A 23,810-nucleotide genomic window follows, 5' to 3' on the forward strand; every position below is an offset into this window, starting at 1 on the left:
TGAGATAGAATCTCACTTTGTCACCCTTGGTAGAGTGCTGTGGCGTCATCATAGCTCATAGCAACCTCAAATTCTTGGGCTCAAGTGATCCTCTTGCTTCAGTTTTTTTCATTTTTAATAGAGAAGGGGGTCTCACTCTTGCTCGGGCTGGTCTCAAAACTCATGAGCTCAAGCGATCCACTTCCCCTGGCCTCCCGGAGGGCCAGGATTACAGCCATGAGCCTATTTATTTAGTTTTTGAGAGAGTCTCACTTTGTCACCCTCCATAGAGTGCTGTGACATCATAGTTCACAACAACCTCAAACTCTTGGGTTCAAGTGATCCTCTTGCCTCAGCCTCCCAACTAGCTGGCACTATAGGCACCTGCCCCAACACTCAGCTATTTTTAGAGACAGGGTCTCACTCTTGCTTAGGCTGATCTTGAACTGCTGAGCTCAAGCAATCCACCCTCAGCCTCCCCACATGCTAGGATGATAGGCACGAGCCACCTCACTTGGCCTCAAATATAATGTTAAAAAAGAAAAAGAAAAAGAAAGGAGGGCAACTGTTATAAAACACCCAATGCACTAAACCTCATTTGATTCCTGGTTCAAATAAAAAGGGCTATGAAAAACAATTTTGAAGCAGTTAGGGAAAACTGAACACTGAGTATTAGATATTGTTAAAAAATTATGTTTTGTGGCGGTGCCTGTGGCTCAAAGGAGTAGGGCACCAGTCCCATATATCAGAGGTGGTGGGTTCAAACCCAGCCTCGGTCAAAAAAAAGAAAATCATGTTTTGTTCAGTGTGACAATGCAGTTGTTTTTCTTAAAAAAAAATTGATGTTTCTTAAAGACATAGACCACAGTTATAAGGGAAATGATGTGATGCCGGAGATTGTGGCTCTAAAACAAAGCAAGAAGGAAATGTAGAGGAGAAAAGATGAACAGAGAATGCCATGGTGCTCCTTGTTGAAGCTAGGTGGTATACACGCGGATTTCCTATACTAGGTGGTAGACATGCGGATTTCCTATACTATTTCCCTACTTTGCATAAACCAGAAAATTTATAAGATATAGTTTATATAACTTCAGAAATTATCATAATTTGCATTTTACCCAAGTAAAAATATAAAAGTGACTTGCTCAAAATAACAGAATATTTAAAACAATTCAACAAATCCTCAATCCTAAACATCTAATGTACTTTTTATTTCCTTGAGCTAGAATATAGTAGGGCTTTTTTCTGTTTGTTTTTGTTTTGAGACTTTCTCATCCTCAGTAGTGTCCTATGGCATCACAGCTCACACCAACCCCAAACTCTCGGGCTCAAGTGATTCTCTTGCCTCAGCCTCTCACATAGCTGGGACTATAGGCGCCCGCCACAACACTCAGCTATTTTTACAGACGAGATCTTACTCTTGCTCAGGCTGATCTTGAACTTCTGAGCTCAAGCAATCTACCTGCCTCAGCCTCTCAGAGTGCTAGGATTACGGGTGTGAGCCACCACACCTGGCCCTTTTTTTATTTTTTTTTTAATCACTGAGTCCTGCTCTGTCACCCTGGCCAGGTTGCAGTGGCATCATCATAGCTCACTGTAGTCTCAAACTACAGGGCTCAAGCAATCCTTTTGCTTCAGCCTCTTGAGAAGCTGAGACTACAGGCATCTATCACAAGGCCCAGCTAATTCTTCCGTTTTTAGTAGAGATGGGGTCTCGTTCTTAATCAGACTGGTTTCAAACTCCTGAGCTCAAGCAATCTTCCCACCTCAGCCTCCCCGAGCATTAGGATTACAGACATGAGCCACCATGCCCGGACTCTGTATATGACTGTCCTATACATTAAATATATAGACATATATATTAATATGTCTATTTCTATAGAAAGAGTGATAAATATGGTTAAGATATGTACGTATTAACAATGGGGGACTTTCAATAGTTTATGGGAGCTCGTTGTAATAGTTTTGCAAATTTTCTGTAGATCTGAAATTGTTTAAAAAAAAACTTAATTTATAAAATAGATAAAGTTATAGAAGTAAAGACATTTAAGAAACACCCAAGTAGCCAAATTAGCTAATCCTCTTAAAGATCACTTCTTTGCACTCCAAGCAACAGTAATACTATTAATAGTAAACTGCCGCTTAAAAAAAAAAAAAAAGGAGTAGTTAGACTTAATCCTGCTGCAAATTATCATAAATACCAGCTGTAAAGCCAGGTTTTTGTAAATTATCTTACCTTAATCCACACTGTCTCACTGAGGAAGCTGAATGGCAGGGATGGATTATCTGGTGTCTGCTTGTTTAGAATGCTAAAATTAACGGAGTCTTTGGCAATTCGGGGTGGAGTCCCCGTCTTCAACCTTCCCACCACAAACCCCAACTTCTCCAAAGTCTGAGCCAACCCTATAGAAGGCTGATCCCCCAGACGTCCTGCAGGATGCATCTCCAATCCAATGACAATCGTGCCTCTGAGAAATGTCCCGGTAGTCAGAATCACACTTTCTGCATTTACTATGCTTCCATCGGCTAAATGACAAAAAAATGAGTAAAATCATTTGTTAGTTATCACCTAGATCAAATGGAATCTGGCCCTTTTTTTTTTTTTTTTAATTTTTTTTATTGTTGCAGTTTGGCCAGGGTTGGGTTTGAACTCACCACCCTCAGTATATGGGACCAGCACCCTACTCACTGAGCCACAGACACTACCCTGGAATCTGGTTCTTACATTAGAACTACAGAAGACCTTTCGATCTTTATAAGCCTGAGAAAGAATCTTTTTTTAATATTTGTTTTTTATTTGTTTGTTAAGCTTTATTGAAGTATGATAGACAAATAAAAAAAACCACATAGATTTAAAGCACACAACATGGCCCGGTACAGTGGCTCACTCCTGTAATCGTAGCACTCTGGGAGGCTGTGGAGTGTAGATTGTTTGAGCTCAGAAGTTCAAGACCAGCCTGAGCAAAAGTGAGACCCCCGTCTGTACTAAAACTAGTAAAACTAGCCAAGTGTAGTGCCGCATTCCTATAGTCCCAGCTACTTGGGAGGCTGAGGCAAGAGGTCTGCTTGAGCCCAAGAATTTGAGGTTGCTGTGACCTATAATGATGCCACAGCACTCTACCTAAGGCGACAGAATTTTACTTAAAGAAAAAAAGGGGCGGCGCCTGTGGCTCAGTGAGTAGGGTGCTGGCCCCATATGCCGAGGGTGGCAGGTTCAAACCCAGCCCCGGCCAAACTGCAACAACAAAAAAAAATAGCCGGGCATTGTGGCGGGCGCCTGTAGTCCCAGCTGCTTGGGAGGCTGAGGCAAGAGAATCGTATAAGCCCAAGAGTTAGAGGTTGCTGTGAGCCGTGTGACGCCACAGCACTCTACCGAGAGCAGTACAGTGAGACTGTCTCTACAAAAAAAAAAAAAGAAAAGAAAAAAAGGCCTGGAACCCGTAAGCACAGTGCTTATGGTGCCAGCCATATGCACTGAGGGAGCTGGGTTCAAATCTGGCCCAGGCCAGCTAACCAACGACAACTCCAACAAAAAATAGCCGGGCATTTTGGTGGGCACCTGTAGTCCCAGCTACTCGGGAGGCTGAGGCAAGAGAATCATTTAAGCCCAAGAGTTTGAGGTTGCTGTGAGCTATGACACCACAGCACTCTATAGAGGGCAACCTGGTGAGACTCTGTCTCAAAAAAAAGCTATAGGTTATTCTTTAGGCTGAAGAGAAACAATATCCATAGAAACTCATACTCTGCTTTTCTTCAGAACAGATAAATCTTTCCCCTTTTATTAAAGATATAATGAAAATGTTTATTAAATTTTGTAGAGGAACAGTTGTTAAGTTGGTAACCAAATTTTTTTAGGCTTTGCTTAGGTGAGGCCTGGCTAATTTTTCTGTTTTTAGTAGAGACTGGCTCTTGCTCTTGCTCTGGCTGGTCTTAAACTCAGAAGCTCAAGCCTAATGGCTGGTGTCTATAATCCTAGCTACTTAAAAAGCTGAGGTAAGAGGACTGCTTGACGTTGCTGTGAACTATGATGATGCCATGGCACTCTGCCCACAGTGAGAGTGAGACTCTGTCCTTTAAAAAAAAAAAAATTAAAAAGTACACAACATGGTGTTTGCGTTTTTTCGTTTTTTGGGGTTTGAGACAGAGTCTCACTTGGTCACCCTTGGTAGAATCCTGTTCTGTCAAAGCTCACAGCAACCTCAAACTATTCTGTTCAAGTGATTCTCTTGCCTCAGCTTCCTAAATAGCTGGGACTATAGGTGCATGCGAACATGCCCAGCTAATATTGTTATTTTATTTTATTTTTTTGTAGAGACAAAGTCTTACCATGTTGCTCACGGCAGTCTTGAATTCCTGGCCTCTACAAGTGCTAGTATAACAGTCATGAGTCACCACACCTGGCTAACATGGTGTTTTGATGTAAGTGTACCTTGTGCAATGATTCTCCCAATCAAGCAAATCAACACACTCATCACTTCACAGAGTTACCATCCACTATGAGTGTGGTGCAAATACACTGAAGATCTACTCGCTTAGCAAACTGTTTAAGTATGTAACACATTTTCAGTAACTCTAGTCACCACACTGCATAGGAGCCCCCCAGAAACTGTTCATCTTTTTTTTTTTTAATTTATTGAATCATAGCTGTGTACACTGATATGATCATGGGGCATCATACACTCGCTTCTCAGACCATTTGACACACTTTCATCACACTGATTAATATAGCCTTCCTGGCATTCTCTCAGTTACTGTGCCAAGACACTTAAGAAACTGTTCATCTTATAACCAAAATGTGTAACCTTCAACCAATATCTACCTATCTCTCCTACCCCCAAAAAAGAATTTTAAATGAGTAAGAAGGCTATATGTTAGCAATTTCAAGACTCTAGGCAATCTCACCGAGACAACACAATTCTCTCAGAGAGACTTAGTGTTGTCACTAATTCACATGTTCCTAGATCCAAATCAGCACTGAAAAGTTAGTCCCAGTTAATTTTAAAAATTAATTTTAGTCTTCTGGTTAAATATGGCAGACTACCTCACGTGGTAAGTCCTCTCTCCTGAAACCCCAAGAAAATTAGATAAAGGAATAAAAAAGTTTAAAACTAAAAGGACAGGGCAGCGCCTGTGGCTCAGTGAGCAGGGCGCCGGCCCCATATACTGAGGGTGGCAGGTTCAAACCCAGCCCCGGCCAAACTGCAACAAAAAAATAGCCGGGCGTTGCTGCGGGCGCCTGTAGTCCCAGCTACTCGGGAGACTGAGGCAGGAGAATCGCCTAAACCCAAGAGTTAGAGGTTGCTGTGAGCTGTGATGTCACGGCACTCTACCAAGGGTGATAAAGTGAGACTCTGTCTCTGAAAAAAATAAAAAATGTTAAAACTAAAAGGACAAGTGATAGGAAAGAACCTGTCAAAGATGAAAAATTTCACTATAAGACAGGTGAAAGAAAGACAGTGACTGGGAGAATGGTAGCTATCCAAGCAGAGGGCTGACAGCTACAACTCGAGTACCAATGAGAATGAACTAATTTGTCCTAAGAGATTCAAGAACTGAGAATGAGAGTTGGGAATGGAATGAAACCTGGGGCTGAAAACGAAAGAAATAGTTGAAATCTACATGGTAAGCTTTTGTCCCCAGACAGATCTGCCTTCCAGGAGAATGGAAGTTTTTTATTCACGTCATGGGGACTTGCTCTGTGATGGGCACACAATTTCAGTCTGGGATGATGGCGAAGTTCTAGAGTCAAAATCAGCCTTTAAAAATATTAAATCAAGGGGCGGCCCCTGTGGCTCAAAGGAGTAGGACACTGGCCCCATGTGCTGGAGGTGGTGGGTTTAAGCCCAGGCTGGCCAAAAACTGCAAAAAAAAAAAATCCTGAATTAAAGGAGAAAGAAAATATAATAAATAAATAAATAAATAAAAGAATAAAAAAAGATATTAAATCAAGTAACAGAAGTATAAAGAGGGTATAATAAAGGTCTACACTAATATAAATAACATAATCGTTAAATCTAGGGAAGAAAGGAAGGGGAAGGAAATGAAATGAAGGGCGGCACCTGTGGCTCAGCGGGTAGGGCGCCGGTCCCATATGCCGGAGGTGGTGGGTTCAAACCCAGCCCCGGCCAAATTAAAAAAAAAAAAGGAAATGAAATGAAAATAAAACCAATTTAGTAATCGTTCATGGAGGGAAGTCAGTAAACATTAACTGAAGAAATACAGAAGTAATAGGCCATATTACAGAAAATCATGGTTACTAAGGTACCACCGTAACAAACCCATGAAGAAAAAAGAAGAAATTTGGTCTCCAAAGGTAAAGCAAATATAAATTAAGTGTTAAAAAAAAGTACACAACAGGGTGTATAATATGCTTCTACTCTGTGAAAAAACGACATGTATACAAATGCACAGAGACATATATATGCTCATACACACAGACCATACTAGAAACTAGTAATAGCAAATACTCCTGAGAAAGAAAACTGGTTGGCTGGGGGTCAAGGTGAAGGAGAGACACTACCTTTTCATTTTATACGCTTTTGTACCCTTTAAATTGTTTGTCATGTGTTTTGTACCCTTTAAATTATTTGCCATTTCCCATTCTGAAAAATAACATCATAAAATTAATTAACACAATGGTCACTTGTGTGTGAAAAAACAATTAAAATGGAAACAGGGAAACTAGGTGTGTATTTTAAAAGATTATACTCCACAGCGCAGTTTCTCTTATCATTTTGTTCTCAGGTTGCTAGGAGGTAGTATATTATTCCCTTTCAGGGGCATGAAACTGTGGCCAGCAGCTGGCTATGAATGCTTATATGCAGTGTCAGATATCATAAAAATTATGCACAGACCTTTTCTTGCTCATTAAGTTTCGTTAGTGTTTATTATTTAATGTGTGGCCCAAGACAACTCTTAAATAAGCATTCAAAACTAGCTGCGGGACACAGTTGGACACCCCACCTAGATTGAAGACTGATTCTTCTCCAGGGAACTAACAGTGATATTTGGAAATTCACCCCTACCAACAAAAAGGCCATTTCAACTTTTAATCATCACTATAGAGTCTGCCAGGCAATAAAATTAACTGTGCACACAAATCCTCCAATTGGTGTTTTAGTGTCTTCTTTAAAAACGTGAGCAGACAACCAAAGTTCCCTAGGTATTTGATGAAAGCTGTGTACATAAAAGAGAGTAGCCCAAATAAGCAAAAAGAATAAAGAAATCTGGAAAAAAACATATATAGGTTAGAAGAAAACTTCAGAAATCTATAATTAAAATCCTTAAATAGGCTCAGAGCACAGAGCACAGTGGTTACAGCGCCAGCCACATACACCAAGGCTGGCAGGTTCAAACTCAGGCCGGCCAGCTGAACAGCAGTGACAACTGCAACAGAAAAATAGCCGGGCATTGTAGCAGTTGCCTATAATCCCAGCTACTTGGGAGGCTGAGGCAAGAGAATTGCTTACACCCAAGAGTTTGAGATTGCTGTGAGCTGTGACACCCCAGCACTCTACCAAGGGCAACATAGTGAGACTGTCTCATAAATAAATAAATAAATAAATAAATAAATAAAATAAAATAAAATCCTTAAACAGATTCGAGAAGGTACCAGATTCGCAAACTAAGAACAAGATGATAAAAAAAGAGAAATAATCAGAAAATAAAAAACTGCTTATAAATGCAAAATATTAACATAATGCATTTTTTAAAATGTACTAGAAGAATTTGGACAGTAAGGTGAGAAAATCTAAGAAAATGGCAAAATGACAAAAAATAAAAATAGAAAAAACCTAGAGGACCAATCCAGGAACAGACAGGAATTGCAGAGAGAGTAGAAAAGGAACAAAAGAAAATGCCCTGGCAAACAAAGACATGGATCTCTAAGTTGAAAGGGAGCACTGAGACCGCAGCACAGGAGTGAAAAGCCACACTGAGGGGCGCCATTCAAAAATTCCAGAACACCAGGGACAAATACAAGATCCTAAAGCAGAGGTCCTCAAACTTTTTAAACGGGGGCACTGTCCCTCAGATCACTGGAGGGCCGGACTATTGTTTAAAAAATAAATTATGAACAAATTCCTATGCACACTGCACATATCTTATTTTGAAGTAAAAAAACAAAACGGGAACAAATACAATCACACTGCCTCACGTGGCCCACGGGCCGTAGTTTAAGGACCCCTGTCCTAAAGCTTGCAGAGAGAGAAAAAAGATAAGTACAAAAAAATTTAATATACCATTGAGCTTCTCATGAGTAAAACTGAAAGCTAGAGCAAGGCTGTCAAAATTGTGAGTAAAATTGGGAGGTGCCTGTGGCTCAGTGGGTAGGGCACCAGCCCCATATACTGAGGGTGGTGGGTTCAAACCCAGCCCCAGCCAAAACTGCAACAACAATAAAAAAACTAACACAGTTTAATTAAAAAAAAAAAAAAATTCTGAGGAAAAAAGATTTAGGGCGGCGCCTATGGCTCAATGGGTAGGGCGCCGGCCCCATATACTGATGGTGGCGGGTTAGGACCCGGCCCCGACCAAACTGCAACAAAAAATAGCCAGGCGTTGTGGCGGGCGCCTGTGGTCCCAGCTACTCAGGAGACTGAGGCAAGAGAATCGCCTAAGCCCATGAGTTGGAGGTTGTTATGAGCTGTGACGCCATGGCACTCTACCGAGGGCAATAAAGTGAGACTCTGTCTCTGAAAATAAAAATTAAAAATTAAAAAAGAGAAAAAGATTTAGCCTCAAATTTTATACTCATCCCCAAATGAAGAGCCAAGCCTAAAGGGGAGAGTAATAGATTTTGGGGGTTTTTCTGAGACAGAGTCTCACTTTGTTGCCCTTGGTAGAGAGCTGTGGTGTCATAGCTCACAGCAACCTCAAACTCTTGGGCTCAAGTGATCCTCTTGCCTCAACCTCCCAAGCAGATGGGACTATAGGCCCAAGAGGCAAAGGCAGGGGATTGCTTGAGTTCAAGATCAGCCTGAGCAAGAGTGAGACCCCATCTCTACTAAAGATAGAAGAAAATAAAAAACTAGTTGTCGGGCAGCGCCTGTGGCTCAGTCGGTGAGGCGCTGGCCCCATATACCGAGGGTGGTGGGTTCAAACCCGCCCCGGCCAAACTGCAACCAAAAAATAGCCGGGCGTTGTGGCGGGCGCCTGTAGTCCCAGCTACTCGGGAGGCTGAGGCAAGAGAATCGCTTAATCCCAGGAGTTGGAGGTTGCTGTGAGCTGTGTGAGGCCACGGCACTCTATCGAGGGCCATAAAGTGAGACTCTGTCTCTACAAAAAAAAAAAAAAAACAAACTAGTTGTCATGATGGGCTTTGGTAGTCCATGGTCTACACAGGGTGACAGAGTGAGATTCTGTCTCCCAGAAAAAAAAAGAATAAATCAATAAATTGTGTGCAGGTATTACTTTGATAAAAAATTAATAAATCGGGCAGCGCCTGTGGCTCATTGAGTAGGGCGCCGGCCCCATATACCGAGGGTGGTGGGTTCAAACCCAGCCCTGGCCAAACTGCAACAAAAAAATAGCCAGGCGTTGTGGTGGGTGCCTGTAGTCCCAGCTGCTCGGGAGGCTGAGGCAAGAGAATCATATAAGCCCAAGAGCTGGAAGTTGCTGTGAGCCGTGTGATGCCACGGCACTCTACCGAGGGCAGTAAAGTGAGACTCTGTCTCTACAAAAAAAAAAATTTAATAAATCAAAATCTTAAAATATATAAAATTAGAAAAAGCTGGTAAAATTATACATTTTAAAAAATTTAAAGTCAGAACTAGAAAAAATAGAAATTATGATAAAAAGACCAGGAGGAAGACATAATTATGCAAGCCAGCTAGAAAGTCCTATATTTGTATGGTACCGCTGAGTCCAGAATTTGAACTTCGTGAATGTCAAAATGGAAAGAAGCCGGTGGGTAGTGGGAGTATGTAGTACCAGCTACTTGGGACGCTGAACCGGGAGGATCACTGAGCCCAGGAGTTCAAGGCTACAGTATGCTATGATCAAGCCTGGGAATGGCCACTGTACTCCAGCCTGGATAACATAGTGTGACTCTGTCTCTTTAAAAAAATAAAAGTGAAAAGACAAACATCATTATATTATTTCCTGGAATAAGCAAAATATCTCTATAGTTTGCTCTAACATGAACCTCTCACACAGTTCAGCACACTATTATCACCATATAGAACCAGTACATACCCAGAACGACACCACGGGCACGGCACTTCCCGGGGTATTCAGGCTCCGGTTCTGTAAGAATAAGATCTTCAACAGCTCCTTCCTGAACAGTAAGCAGCGGGGTATTCAGAATTTCTTTCTGTCAAAAGAAAATGCCAGATGAAACACAGCAGTGAAACAATCACTGCAATCTTTTCTGTTCTTGGGCCCTCTTCTTACCTGCATGTTCTGTTTGTAGAGTTTCCTGTCAATTTGAGCTCTCAGCCCCCACACAGCTGGTCCCTTACGCCGGTTTAATACTTTGTAATGTACACCAGACTGGTCACAGATTCGAGAACACAGGCCATCCAAGGCATCTACTTCCCTCATTAAATGCCCCTTTCCAATGCCACCAAAGGAAGGATTACATGACATCTGACCTAAAGAGAATACACATACCAAAATAAACTTATGAACACTGTGCACAGTGGGTGTTCAATAAGGAAATATTTTGGCCAGTCTCAGTGGCTCACTCCTGTAATCCTAGCACTCTGAGAGACCAAGACAGGAGGATCCCTGAATCCCTGGAGTTTGAGACCAGCCTGAGCAAGGCAGGAGAATCCCTGGATCCCTGGAGTTTGAGACCAGCCTGAGCAAGAGCAAGACTGTCTCTACTGAAAATAGAAAAATTAGCTGGGCATTGTAGCAGGTGCCTGCAGTTCCAGCTACTTGGGAGGCTGAGACAAGAGGATCACATGACCTCAAGAGTTCGAGGTTGCTGTGAGCTAGACTGATGCCATGGCACTCTAATGTTCACAACAGAGTAAAACTCTGACTCAAGAGTGAGTAGAAGATTATAAGGAGGAATGACCAGAAATTGCACAGCCAGAGCTGCATGGAAACCTCCCACTCTGCAGAACAGTAGGGAGAGTCACAGGCTCTGGAACGAGAGCTCTCAGTCAATTTGGTACATGGGCATCATAGGGAGCCTGCTAAAAATCCACATTCCCTGGATCCTACCCCAGACATGTTATTAGCTTCTTATTACGGAAAATTCCAAATTTATATTAAAGTAGAGAACATAATATATGGAACTCCACACACCTATCCTCAGACTCAGTCATAATCCCCTGGTTATGATTAAGATATCTGGAGAATCCTACCTTCATCTGCTGTCCTGCTCAACGCCCTCCCTCCCAGCTGTCCTCTACTGGACTATGTTGATGCCAATTCCCAGTCATCAGAAAAAAGCGTTCCAGGCAGAACAATGAATCTGTGGCTTCTTGTTTCTAGAATCCAGTCTCAAGAAGGGAGAAGTTGCAGCTGAACTTTGTACAAACTGAAGAAAACCACTCTAGAAAGGAAGCCTGTTATGTGTATTATCAAAGTCACAATCTCAGTTTCTTAGTTTGGGAGCCCAAACTCTTTTATAAATAAGTGATAATTTGCTGAAGGAGTTAAACCTCTTCTGCTGTGAGTCAAAAGTATGGTTTAGTGACAACTTTTCCTTCCATCGGAGTCAGTGTAGGAAATCTGAGAAAGTGTGTGTGTATATATACATAGTTTTTGGAGGCATTTCTGAAATTTGTATTAGAAAAAACATTTCCGGGCGGCACCTGTGGCTCAGTGAGTAGGGCGCTGGCCCCATATGCTGAGGGTGGCGGGTTCAAACCCAGCCCCGGCCAAACTGCAACCAAAAAATAGCCGGGCGTTGTAGCGGGCGCCTGTAGTCCCAGCTGCTCAGGAGGCTGAGGCAAGAGAATCGCGTAAGCCCAAGAGTTAGAGGTTGCTGTGAGCCGTGTGACGCCACTGCACTCTACCCGAGGGCGGTACAGTGAGACTCTGTCTCTACAAAAAAAAAAAAAATTCTTAACCCTCAATGAATCCCCAACAATAAAAAAAAAAAAAAAAGAAAAAACATTTCCAAGGACATTTATATCCATCTTTTTCTTGTTCTTCCCTTAAATGAACTTAAGAGTTTTGACACTAGCCTTGAAGGAAATGAAGAACAATAAAATTAGCTCATCTCTTAAAAAAAAAAAAAACAAAAAAACTCTGACTCAAAATAAAAATAAATATTTTGGGGCCATGTGCGGTGGCTCATGCATGTAACCCCAGGACTCTGGGAGGCTGAGCTGGGCAGACTGCCTGAGCGTGATCACAGGTTCCAGACCAGCCTGAACCAGACCAAGACCCCATCTCCAAAAATAGGCAGACATTGTAGCAGGTGCCTATAGTCCCAGCCACTTGGGAGGCTGAGGCCAGAGGATTGGTTGAGCCCAAGAGTTTGAGGTTGCTGTGAGTTATGACGACAGGGCACTCTACCCAGGGTGACAAAAGTAAGACTCTGTCTCAAAAAACACTCAAATCTTTTTGATGCACATTTTACTGCTTCATTAGGGGCCCTTTTCTTTCTAAGGTGCCATTTTCTTTCTTTCTTTTCCTTCCTAAATCAAACACACTTTTAAGAAGTCCCTTGGCTGGTGGCACCTGTGGCTCAGTGGGTTAGGGCATTGGCCCCATATACCGAGGGTGGCAGGTTCAAACCCGGCCCTAGCCAAACTGCAACCAAAATGTAGCCGGGTGTTATGGCAGGCGTCTGTAGTCCCAGCTACTCAGGAGGCTGAGGCAAGAAAATCGCCTAAGCCCAGGAGTTGGAGGTTGCTGTGAGCTGTGTGATGTCATGGCACTCTACTGAGGGCAATAAAGTGAGACTCTGTCTCTAAAAAAAAAAAAAAAAATAATAATAATAATAATAATTTAAAAATGCCACCTGCTGTTTTGTTTTTTGCTCTTACTTTGTAGAAATAATTAAATTATAAATACAATAGAGACCGTCTTTTATACTTTCCCTTTACATTCACCCCGTCTTATTTGGAGCTCTAAACTCGTGTGGAGCTGGGCATGGTGGCTCAACCTATAATCTCAGCATTTTGGGAGGCTGAGGTGGGATCACTTGAGGCCAGGAATTTAATACCAGCCTGAGCAACATATTGAGACCCTGTCTCCACAAAATAATTTTAAAATTGGGTGGTGCCTGTGGCTCAGTGAGTATGGCGCCGGCCCCATATGCCGAGGGTGGCGGGTTCAAACCCAGCCCCGGCCAAACTGCAACAAAAAAATAGCCGGGTGTTGTGGCGGGCGCCTGTAGTCCCCGCTGCTCGGGAGGCTGAGGCAGGAGAATCGCCTAAGCCCAGGAGTTGGAGGTTGCTGTGAGCTGTGTGACGCCATGGCACTCTACCGAGGGCCATAAAGTGAGACTCTGTCTCTACAAAAAAAAAAAATTTTTAAATTACCCAAGTGTGGTGGTATGTGCCTGTAGTCCTGGCTACTCGGGAGGCTGAGGCAGGAGGACTGATGGAAGGATCAGGGGTGTGAGGCTTTAGTGAGCTGTGATCATGCTGCTGCACTTCCGCCTAGAGAATAGGAAAACAGCCTATCTAAAAAAAAAAAAAATCAAACCCATGTGGGTTTTTATGGGAGGTGGAGAGATGAAAAAATTGTGCCAAAATCTGCTTATCTACTGCCTCTATCATTAAGCCCTCCAAAAGTTTTCCTGGTCTCCATGGGGAGGCTGAACAGCACTGTGATTACGAGCACGGAGTGTGTGATTATAAGGAGCGTATGAAAGAGATCTGGCTCAATGTCTAGATCTACTTACTGGCTCTGTGATTGTGCCAAGTTATCTAACCTTCTATTTCTCAGCCTCCCTACTGTAAAAAAAGGAATGATAGCTGTAATCGATAATTTTGTTCCTTCTTCCTCTGAAATAAAATCATAGCTTTGATAAGTAAACACCCTCCCCTCCGAGGCTTTGTGCTCCTGGAGTGTGGAGCATGACTCTAACTCAGCTCAGGGCAAATCCTCATTGGTGTGAGTGATCACGGCGATCCTATTCCCACCTGCCAGTGTCTGTCTGGCTTACCGGTGAGCAATAGTCATGAGAGAAGAGCTGCTGGAGGTCTCTAGGAAATGGTGGTTTTTCTCTCTAAAAAGATACAAAGAGGGTGGTGCCTGTGGCTCAAAGGAGTGGGGCACAGGCCCCATATCCCGGAGATGGCAGGTTCAAACCCAGCTCCGGCCAAAAAAAAAACTGCAAAAAAAAAACTGCAAAAAAAAAAAAAAGATACAAAGAGGGAAAAATCCCCTTCATCCAGTGAAAGTTGTGACATCTGTAACTAATGTAACCTCTTTGCAACCATGAGGCTAGCTAGCCTCAGACAAACTAAGCTTGACATTCTGGAGACAGGGAAGGAATCTGAAGCCCTAGACGCTGCTGGATTACTGAATTAAACAACCTTAGAGTCAGTCTACCTGCTGACTTCTTGTTAAATAATAAATTGATCTTTGTTTAAATCAGTGGAATAAGAATTTTCTGTTACTTACAAGATGAGGAATATACATAAAGCACTTAAAACAGGGCCCAGCCCTATGTAAGTAATAAATAATATTTACTAATAATTATTTTAACTTGGGTGGCGCCTGTGGCTCAGTGAGTACGGCGCCGGCCCCATATACGGAGGGTGGTGGGTTGGAACCTGGCTCCAACCAAACTGCAGCAACAACAACAAAAATAGCCAGGGGTTGTGGCGGATGCCTGTACTCCCAGCTACTCAGGAGGCTGAGGCAAGAGAATCACCTAAGGCCAAGAGCTGGAGGTTACTGTGAGTTGTGACACCACGGCACTCTACCAAGGGTGACAAAGTGAGACTCTATTAAAAAAAAAAAATTATTTTAACTTATTTCACAGGTCAGTTTAAAATATTCTCTACCTTTGATCTTTCTTTCTTTACTTTTCTTTTTTTTTTTTTTCAGAGACAGGGTCTTGCTCTGCTGCCAAGGCTGGCTGGACTGCAGTGACACCATCATAGCTCCTAGCAGTCTTGAACTCCTGGGCTCAAGGGATCCTCCCAACTCAGTCTCCACAGTAACTGGGACTAAAGGGGTACCCCACTGTATTTGGCTAATTTGTTTATTTTTTGTAGAGATGGGGTATCAAACTCCTGGCCTCAAGTGGTACTCCCACCTCAGCCACTCAAAGTACTGGGATTCTAGGTATGAGGCACTGGCCCAGCAGATTTTTCATTTTTATTTGTTGCTTAATTTTTTGGAAACAGAGTCTCACTTTACTGCCCAGGTATGAGGGCAGTGACAAGATTGTAGTTCACTGCCAACTTCAAACTCCTGGGCTGAAGTGATCCTCCTGCCTCGGCCTTCCAAGTACCCAGGACTACACCTGGCTAATTTTTCCTTTTTTTTTTTTTGGTAGAAATGAGGTCTTGCTATGTTGCTCAGGCTGGTCTTGAAATCCTGACCTCAAGTGATTCTCCTACTTCAATCTCCCAAAGTGCTAGAGTTAAAGGCATAAGCTGCAACACCCAGCCTCCCAATCTTTCACGTTAAAAATGAATTTTGCTAGCTGGGCATTGTGGCAGGCACCTGTAGTCCCAGCTACATGAGAGACTGAGGTGGCAGGAGTATCATTTGAGCCGAAGAGTTTGAGGTTGCCGTGAGCTATGACACCACAACACTCTACCCAGGGTGACAAAGTGAGACTCTGTCAAAAAAGAAAAAGAAGGGCAGCACCTGTGGCTCAAAAGAGTAGGATGCTGGCCCCATATGCCAGAGGTAGCAGGTTCAAACCCAGCTCCGGCCAAAAACTGCAAAAAAAAAACAAAAAAAAATTTCAGCCTGTAGTCCTAGCTACTTAGGAGTGTGAGGCAGGGAAGAACTGCCTGAGCTCAGAAGTTCCAGGCTACAATGAGCTATGATCACACCACTGCACTCCAGCTTGGTCAGCAGAATGAGACTCCGCCTCTTAAAAAAAAAAAAAATCCCACAGAGGGTAGGCTCAGTGGCTCTATAATCTTAGCTCTTTGGGAAGCTAAGATAAGGTGGGAAGATAAAGCAGGCGGATTGCTTGAGGCCAGATTTTGATAGTGTGGCAAGACTCCATGGCCACAAAAAATTTTTAAAACCTAGCCAGGTATGGTGGCGCAGGCCAGTAGTCCCAGCTACTTGAGTAGCTGAGGTGGGAGGATCACTTGAGCCCAGGGGATCCAGGAATCAGTGAGTTCTGATGACCACACTGAACTCTAAGCCAGGGCAACAATGTGATTCCCTGTCTCAAAAAACAAACAGCCCTCCCCCTGAAAAACCCAAAACCAAACTCAATTTCATTGAATTGTTTTTTCTTTAAATTTATTTTGACTCCAAAATAATATTTATCCACAGCAACATTTAAAAAATCTTCTATACACACTGCTGGTGGGACTGCAAACTACTACAACCTTTTGGGAAGGAAGTATGGAGAAACCTCAAAGCACTCAAGCTAGAGCTCACATTTGATCCTGCAATCCCATTACTAGACACCTATCCAGAAGGAAAAAAAATCCTTTTACCATAAGGACACTTGCACTAGACTGTTTATTGCAGTTCAATTTATAATTGCCAAAATGTGGAAACAGCCTAAATGCCCACCAAAACCCAGGAATGGATTAACAAGCTGTGGTATATGTACACCAGAGAATACAATTCAGCCATTAAAAAATTGGAGACTTTACATCCTTTGTATTAACCTGGATGGAAGTGGAAGACATTATTCTTAGTAAAGCATCACAAGAATGGAGAAGCATGAATCCTATGTACTCAATTTTGATATGAGGACAGTTAATGACAATTAAGGTCACGGTGGGGGTAGGGGAAGGGGAGAGCAGAGAGAGAAAGGAGGGAGGGGTGGAGAAAGGAAGAGCAGAGAGAGGGAAGGAGGGAGGGGGTGGGGCCTTGGTGTGTGCCACACCTTTTGGGGGTGAGACATAATTGCAAGAAGGACTTTGCCTAACAAATGCCATCAGTGTAACCTGGTTTATTGTACCCTCAATGAATCCCCAACAATAAAAAAAAAAAATCTTCTGGGGCGGCGCCTGTGGCTCAAGGAGTAGGGCGCCGGTCCCATATGCCAGAGGTGGCGGGTTCAAACCCAACCCCGGCCAAAAAAAAAAAAAAAAAATCTTCCATACTATTTTCTAAAATGTGTTAAACATTATTATTTTTGTAAATATCCTTACATGACTATCTTAGAAAAATGATTCATACACTTTGTATAAAATCAGTAAAATCATATTTACCATATGATTGAGTTTATGTAAGAACCACCAACTTACAGTCCTGAGCTGAGTAGTTATATTTTATAACTGTTATAAAATATATAACTATAGGGCGGCGCCTGTGGCTCAGTGAGCAGGGCGCCGGCCCCATATGCCAAGGGTGGCGGGTTCAAACCCAGCCACAGCCAAACTGCAACAAAAAAAAAGCCGGGTGTTGTGGCGGGCGCCTGTAGTCCCAGCTACTCGGGAGGCTGAGGCAAGAGAATCACTTAAGCCCAGGAGTTGGAGGTTGCTGTGAGCTGTGTGAGGCCACGGCACTCTACCCAGGGCCATAAAGTGACACTCTGTCTCTACAAAAAAAAAAAAAAAAAAATTAAAAAAAAAATACCCAGGTGTTGTGGTGGGCACCTGTAGTCCCAGGTACTTGGGAGGCTGAGGCAAGGGAATCACTTAAGACCAAGAGCTGGTTGCTGTGAGCTGTGACACCACGGCACTCTACCGAGGGCGACAAAATGAGACTCTGCCTCTAAAAAAAAACAAAACAAAACACACACACACACACACAAACTACTGAGTGTTAATGTATTTTCTAGCCCATCACTGTTTTCATGACTCTCTCTTACTTTACATCCACCTAGGTGCACATATTTAAATTATGTGTCTGGCTCCTACAGCATCTATAGTTGTAATCTGTTTTAGATACTGCTTCTGATCAAAATAACTTAGTGTTTAACTTTCACTACATTATCAGTTAATTTTTTTTTTTTGAGATAAGAGTCTCACTTTGTCACCCCAGGTAGAGTGCCATGGCATCACAGCTCACAGCAACTTCAAACACTTGAGCACAGAAGCGATTCTCTTGTCTCCCAAGCAGCTGGGACTACAGGCTCCAGCCACAACACCTGGCTATTTTTAAAGACAGGTCTCGCTCTGTCTCAAGCTGTTCTAGACCTCGTGAGCTCAGGCAATCCACCTGCCTTGGCCTCCCGGAGTGCTAGGATTACAGGCATGAGCCACGATGCCTAGCCTGTTAATTTTTTTAAAATCTCTGAATCTCACTAATTTCTGTCATTTGATCAACTTTTATCCCCGAAATGTCTCCTCATACCTAAGAGAAAACAAAAACCAACCCTAAGAATAAATTATTAAAATCCCTACCGGTGTGGTGGTCCATGCCTGTAATCTCAGCATTTGGAAAGCCTGAGTCAAGTGGATTTCTTTGGGTTGGGTGTTTGAGACCCTACTCTACTAAAAATAGAAAAACTAGCCAGGTGTTGTGGTAGGCTCCTATACTTCTGGCTACTTGGGAGACTGAGGCAAAAGGATTACTTGAGGTTGCTGTGAGTTATGATGCCATGGCATTCTACCAAGGGCGATAGAGTGAGACTCTGCTTCAAAAAAAAAATTGAAACCACACCATTCTTTTATGTTGGTAAACTAAATAACTTCCTAAATAACTTCCAGGCATTTTATTGAAATAGTTCAGAATACTCTGTCTCTTTACAAAATTAACATTTGTGAAAGTGCAAAAGAGTCCTCAGCTTGTAAATTTCTCAAAACATTTTTTAAGACCCCTCCTTATAAGAATAGAAGTTGAACATGCCACTCTCTTCTGCTTAGCTCTCAAAGGCTTTCCCAACATAGCACTCCAGGAAGCAAGATTTATTCCCAATCATTTGGAGTTGGCATAAGAAATAAACTCTAGGGCGGCGCCTATGGCTCAGTCGGTAAGGCGCCGGCCCCATATACCGAGGGTGGAGGGTTCAAACCCAGCCCCGGCCAAACTGCAACCAAAAAAAAATAGCCAGGCGTTGTGGCAGGCGCCTGTAGTCCCAGCTACTCGGGAGGCTGAGGCAGGAGGATCACTTAAACCCAGGAGTTGGAGGTTGCTGTGAGCTGTTTGATGCCAAGGCACTCTACCGAGAGCCATAAAGTAGTGAGACTCTGTCTCTACAAAAAAAAAAAAAAAAAAAAGAAATAAACTCTACTGGTCTGTGCTCTTAAACAGAGCCTACTAAAATCACAAAGGGTGTCCAACTTTTCAGCTTCTCTCTGCAGCACACTGAAAGAAGAGTAGTCTTGGGCCACACATTAAATACACAAGCACTGATGAAAACTGATAAGCAAAAAAAAAAAAAAAAAAAGGCCATGCATAATTTTTATGATATCTGCTACCACAGATAAACAAAAAGTTCTCACATAATCCACATGTCCATGGGTGGCAGGTGAACACCCCTGAGTGATACCAGCACTTGAGGTAATGAACATATATAAGTCTGTCCATTCCTCACCCTACTAAAGAATTTAAGGGTGGACAAGGTATTTCATGCATGTAATCCCAATACTTTGGAAAGCTAAGGTGGGAGGATTTCGTGAAAGAGTTTGAGACCAGCCTGGGCAACACAGTGGGACCCTGTACAAGAAATAGAAAAACTAGCCATGCTTGGTGGTGTAGACCATTAGTCCCAGCTACTGTGGAGGCTGAGGCAGGAGGATCACTTGAGGAAAGGAGTTTGAGATGGTAATGAGGTATGACACCACTGCACTCCAACCTGGGTGACAGAGTGAGACGGTCTCTAAAGAAAAGAAAAGGAAAGAGGAAAGAAAAAGGAAAGGAAAAGAAAAGAAAAATATATATATAATTTAAGTCAGCAATGTAGAAAAGCTTATGGGAAAAAAGGGCAGCGCCTGTGGCTCAGTGGGTAGGGCGTGGCCCCATATACCAAGGGTGGCGGGTTCGAACCCAGGTCCAACAAAACTGCAACAAAAAATAGCTGGGCATTGTGGCAGGCGCCTCTAGTCCCAGCTACTCGGGAGGCCGAGGCAAGAGAATCGCTTAAGCCCAAGAGTTGGAGGTTGCTGTGAGCTGTGACGCCATAGTGCTCGACTGAGAGCAACATAGTAAGACTGTCTCAAACAAAAGGAAAAGAGGCTCGGTACCTGTAGCTCAAGTGGGTAAGGCACCAACCACATACACCTGAGGTGGCAGGTTCGAATCCTGCCAAACAACAATGACAACTACAACCAAAAAAAAATAGCCAGACATTGTGGCGGGCGCCTGTAGTCCCAGCTACTTGGGAGGCTAAGGTAAGAGAATTACTTAAGCCTAGGAGTTGGAGGTTGCTGTGAGCTGTGATGCCACAGCACTCTACTCAGGGCAACAGCTTGAGGCTCTGTCTCAAAAAAAAAGGAAAAGAAAAGAAAAGCTTATGGGAAAATAATAGCTCATATCTGCCCACGTAATACTTGCCAGGCACTGTTCCACGTGATTTAAATGTTATTTTCCTGACTTAAATTTTACTGAACCCTATGAGGTTGGTATTGTCGTTATTTCATATACAGTGAAGCTTAGATTAGAATTCAGAATAATATCTAGCAATCTCCTTAATGGGAAAGTCTCTCTGTGACATGCATAGATGATGGAACAGAGAATAAACAAGCTCAGAAAGCCTCTCTTTTGTCTTAAGAAGCAAAAAATACTTTGCCCAAAATCATTATTTTCCAGGTTACTAAAATAAAGTTTCTGCTTCTTGGTGCTCATGCCTATAATCTTAGCCCAGGTGGTATAATTCCTTTAAGTTAGGAGTTCAAGACCAGTCTGGGCAGTTTCTACCTGTAGTCCCAGCTACTCAGGGGGCTGAGGCAGGAGAACTGCTTAAGCCCAGGAGTTTGAGGTTGCTGTGAGCAAGGCTGAGGCCATGGCAATCTAGCCCTGACAACGCAGCAAGACTCTTGTCTCAAAAAACAAACAAACAAAAAACTTTCTGCCTCTTGACTTCAAAAGGAGGACAGCTGATCCAGGTGGCTTATGCCTGTAATCCCACCAACTAGGGAGTATGAGGCTGGAGGATGGCTTGAGGCTAAGAGTTCTAGACTAGCCTGTACAACAGAATGAGATGAGAGACCCCCATCTCAAAAAACAAAAAAAAAAGAAGAAGAAGAAGATATTGGCAGATGATATGATTGAATCATAATGGCACAATGGACAATTATGCATTCTGCTTTCTCATGAATTTCAACTTTCTAAGCCAGCTATCTTATTTGCTGAGGTCAATTAAAAATGCTGGATAGGGTGGCGCCTGTGGCTCAGTGAGTAGGGCGCCGGCCCCCTATACCGAGGGTGGCGGGTTCAAACCCAGCCCCGGCTGAACTGCAACCAAAAAATAGCCGGGCGCCTGTAATCCCAGCTGCTCGGGAGGCTGAGGCAGGAGAATGGCGGAAGCCCAAGAGCTAGAGGTTGCTGTGCGTCCTGTGACATCATGGCACTCTACTGAAGGCGGTAAAGTGAGACTCTGTCTCTACAAAAAAAAAAAAAAAAAATGCTGGATACATCACTATATCAAATTACCATGAAATATGAGCCTTTATGATAAAATTGTCATTCGTTAAGCTCATCATAGGAGTTATTAAAATATCTCTGAAATGTATGTATCTAAACCGAAAACTCAGATCATACTATGTTGATAAAACATGGCTTTTGAAGCCCGAGTAGTGGCATGAGCTAGGCTGAGGTGGGAGGATCGCTTTGAGCCTAGGAGTTCCAGGCTGTACCATGATCGTGCCAGTGAAGAGCCATTGAACATGAGCTGGGTAACATAGCGAGACTCTGTCTCTAAAAAAACAAATTCTTTTAAACAAAAAACAATGATCGTTTAATAAACGATTATTACTAGTGTTAATTCACTCTTTATCTAAAGTAACAAGATATTTAAGGTAAACGCAACAATGAATTAAGAAGCTACCAGACAGGATTCTTAAAGCTTTTTCCTTTCTCAAAATACTCCACCGTCCTCCGCAAAAGACTACTTGGGTCTACAGCCAACACAATCCGTGACCCACCGAAACATAACCTGTGGATTCATAGAACAGACTAACGCAGAGTTTTGGCCGGCCCGGCTTGATGCCTGAGAGACGCAAATGAAGGCTAAAACTGCAGGAGCCTTGGGAGAGGGAAGAGGTCGCTCCCTTCCGACTGCAAGAGGAAAGGGCTGCAAGCTCCCCACCACCCGCGCTCCTCACCGATCGTATCCACGCGGTGTGTGAGGAGCAGAGTCCGGGAGCCACACCGGGCGGCAGCGGCGGCTGCCTCGGTCCCGGCATGTCCTCCACCAATGACGACCACGTCGAACTGCGGGGTCCCGGGCGCCGTGCTGTCACTGCAAAACTGGGCCCTGGGAAGGTGCTGTTTCGTGAAGGAAGCCATGGCCCAACGGCCACAGCTTCGGATGGAGAACATGATGGGGGGGGGAAATTCTGTGACTTTGAACTTCACACGAGCAAGGCACAGCAAGCTTAAGCAAGAAAAGACTCGCAGGGCGCAGCCATCTTGCCTAGATGCGTCTTCGCAGCGCGTCTACGTCCAGCGTCACGGCTGATTGGTGCTTTGGCGCGACGTTCCCGCGAGGGCACAGCCGGTGACCTGGCGCTGGCAGGGTGGGGTGTGATTTTGCTGGTGGATGTGGGCTTTTTGATTTCTTCTTCTTCTTTTCTTTCTTTTTTTGAGACAGAGTTTCACTATGGCCTCGGTAGAGTGCTGAGGCGTCACAGCTCACAGCAACCTCCAACTCTTGGGCGTAAGTGATTCTCTTGCCTCAGCCTCCCAAGTAGCTGGAACTACAGGCGCCCGGCCACAATGCCCGGCTGTTTTTTGGTTACAGTTGTCATTGTATTAGCAGGCCCAGGCCGGGCTCGAACCCGACAGCCTCTGTGTATGTGGCTGGCGCCCTAACCACTGAGCTACGGGCGCTGAGCCGTCTTTTTGATTTCTTTTGTCTCTGGGTGGGGGCCTCCTACTGAAGGTCACCTTTTGTCCTTTCTCAGGCGTTGCAGTCCTTGTCGCCAGGTGGCCACTTATGAACAATTAATTTCTTTTTTTTTTTGAGACAGAATCTCTGTGGCCCTGGGTAGAGTGCCGTGGTGTCCTCACAGCTCACAGCAACCTCAAACTCTTGGGCTTGAGCGATCCTCTTGTCTCAGCCTCCCGCATGGCTGGGACTCCAGACCCTGGTGGTGCACACCCTGCTAGTTTTGTTTGTTTTTTTCTTTTCTTTCTTTATTTCTTTTTTTTTTTTTTGTAGAGACAGAGTCTCACTTTACTGCCGTCAGTAGAGTGCCATGATGTCACAGGACTCACAGCAACCTCTAGCTCTTGGGCTTCAGCGATTCTCCTGCCCCAGCCTCTCGAGCAGCTGGGACTACAGGCGCCCGCCACAACGCCCCGCTATTTTTTGGTTGCAGTTCAGCCGGGGCTGGGTTTGAACCCGCCACCCTCGGTATATGGGGCCGGCGCCCTACTCACTGAGCCACAGGCACCACCCTGTTTTTTTCTATTTTTAGTAGAGACGGGGTCTAGCTCTTGCTCAGGCTGGTCTCAAACGCCTAAACTCTGGCAATCCACCGCTTCCGCCTCCCCAAGTGTTAGGATTACACTTGGTGTGAGCCACCCGGTGCCTGGGCCCTGAACAATGAGTTTGATCACTTTGCCTTATCAGATTGTTTGGATTGGCTATCAGCCTTGACTTCTGTTTACTAGTAGAGTCTTAAAATAGAAATAGATTTGAAAGGGGTGAGGAC

At 43.7% G+C, this 23,810-nt stretch overlaps 1 protein-coding gene across 1 annotated transcript in view; it reads right to left on the reverse strand.

Moving 5' to 3' along the window:
- MTO1 (mitochondrial tRNA translation optimization 1) overlaps positions 1-22,572 on the reverse strand; it is a 40,922-nt gene extending 18,350 nt beyond the window's left edge. The window contains exons 1-4 of the mRNA XM_053601167.1: positions 22,257-22,572; positions 10,372-10,571; positions 10,174-10,291; positions 2,216-2,505 (exon numbers count right to left, since the gene is read on the reverse strand). Coding sequence (XP_053457142.1) covers positions 2,216-2,505; positions 10,174-10,291; positions 10,372-10,571; positions 22,257-22,473 — 825 coding nt within the window. The 5' untranslated portion in view covers positions 22,474-22,572. The remainder of the gene's footprint in view (positions 1-2,215; positions 2,506-10,173; positions 10,292-10,371; positions 10,572-22,256) is intronic.
- Positions 22,573-23,810: the final 1,238 nt, after the last annotated feature.

The sequence above is a fragment of the Nycticebus coucang genome, chromosome 9 (genome assembly GCF_027406575.1).
Source record: "Nycticebus coucang isolate mNycCou1 chromosome 9, mNycCou1.pri, whole genome shotgun sequence".
Lineage (NCBI taxonomy): Eukaryota > Metazoa > Chordata > Mammalia > Primates > Lorisidae > Nycticebus > Nycticebus coucang.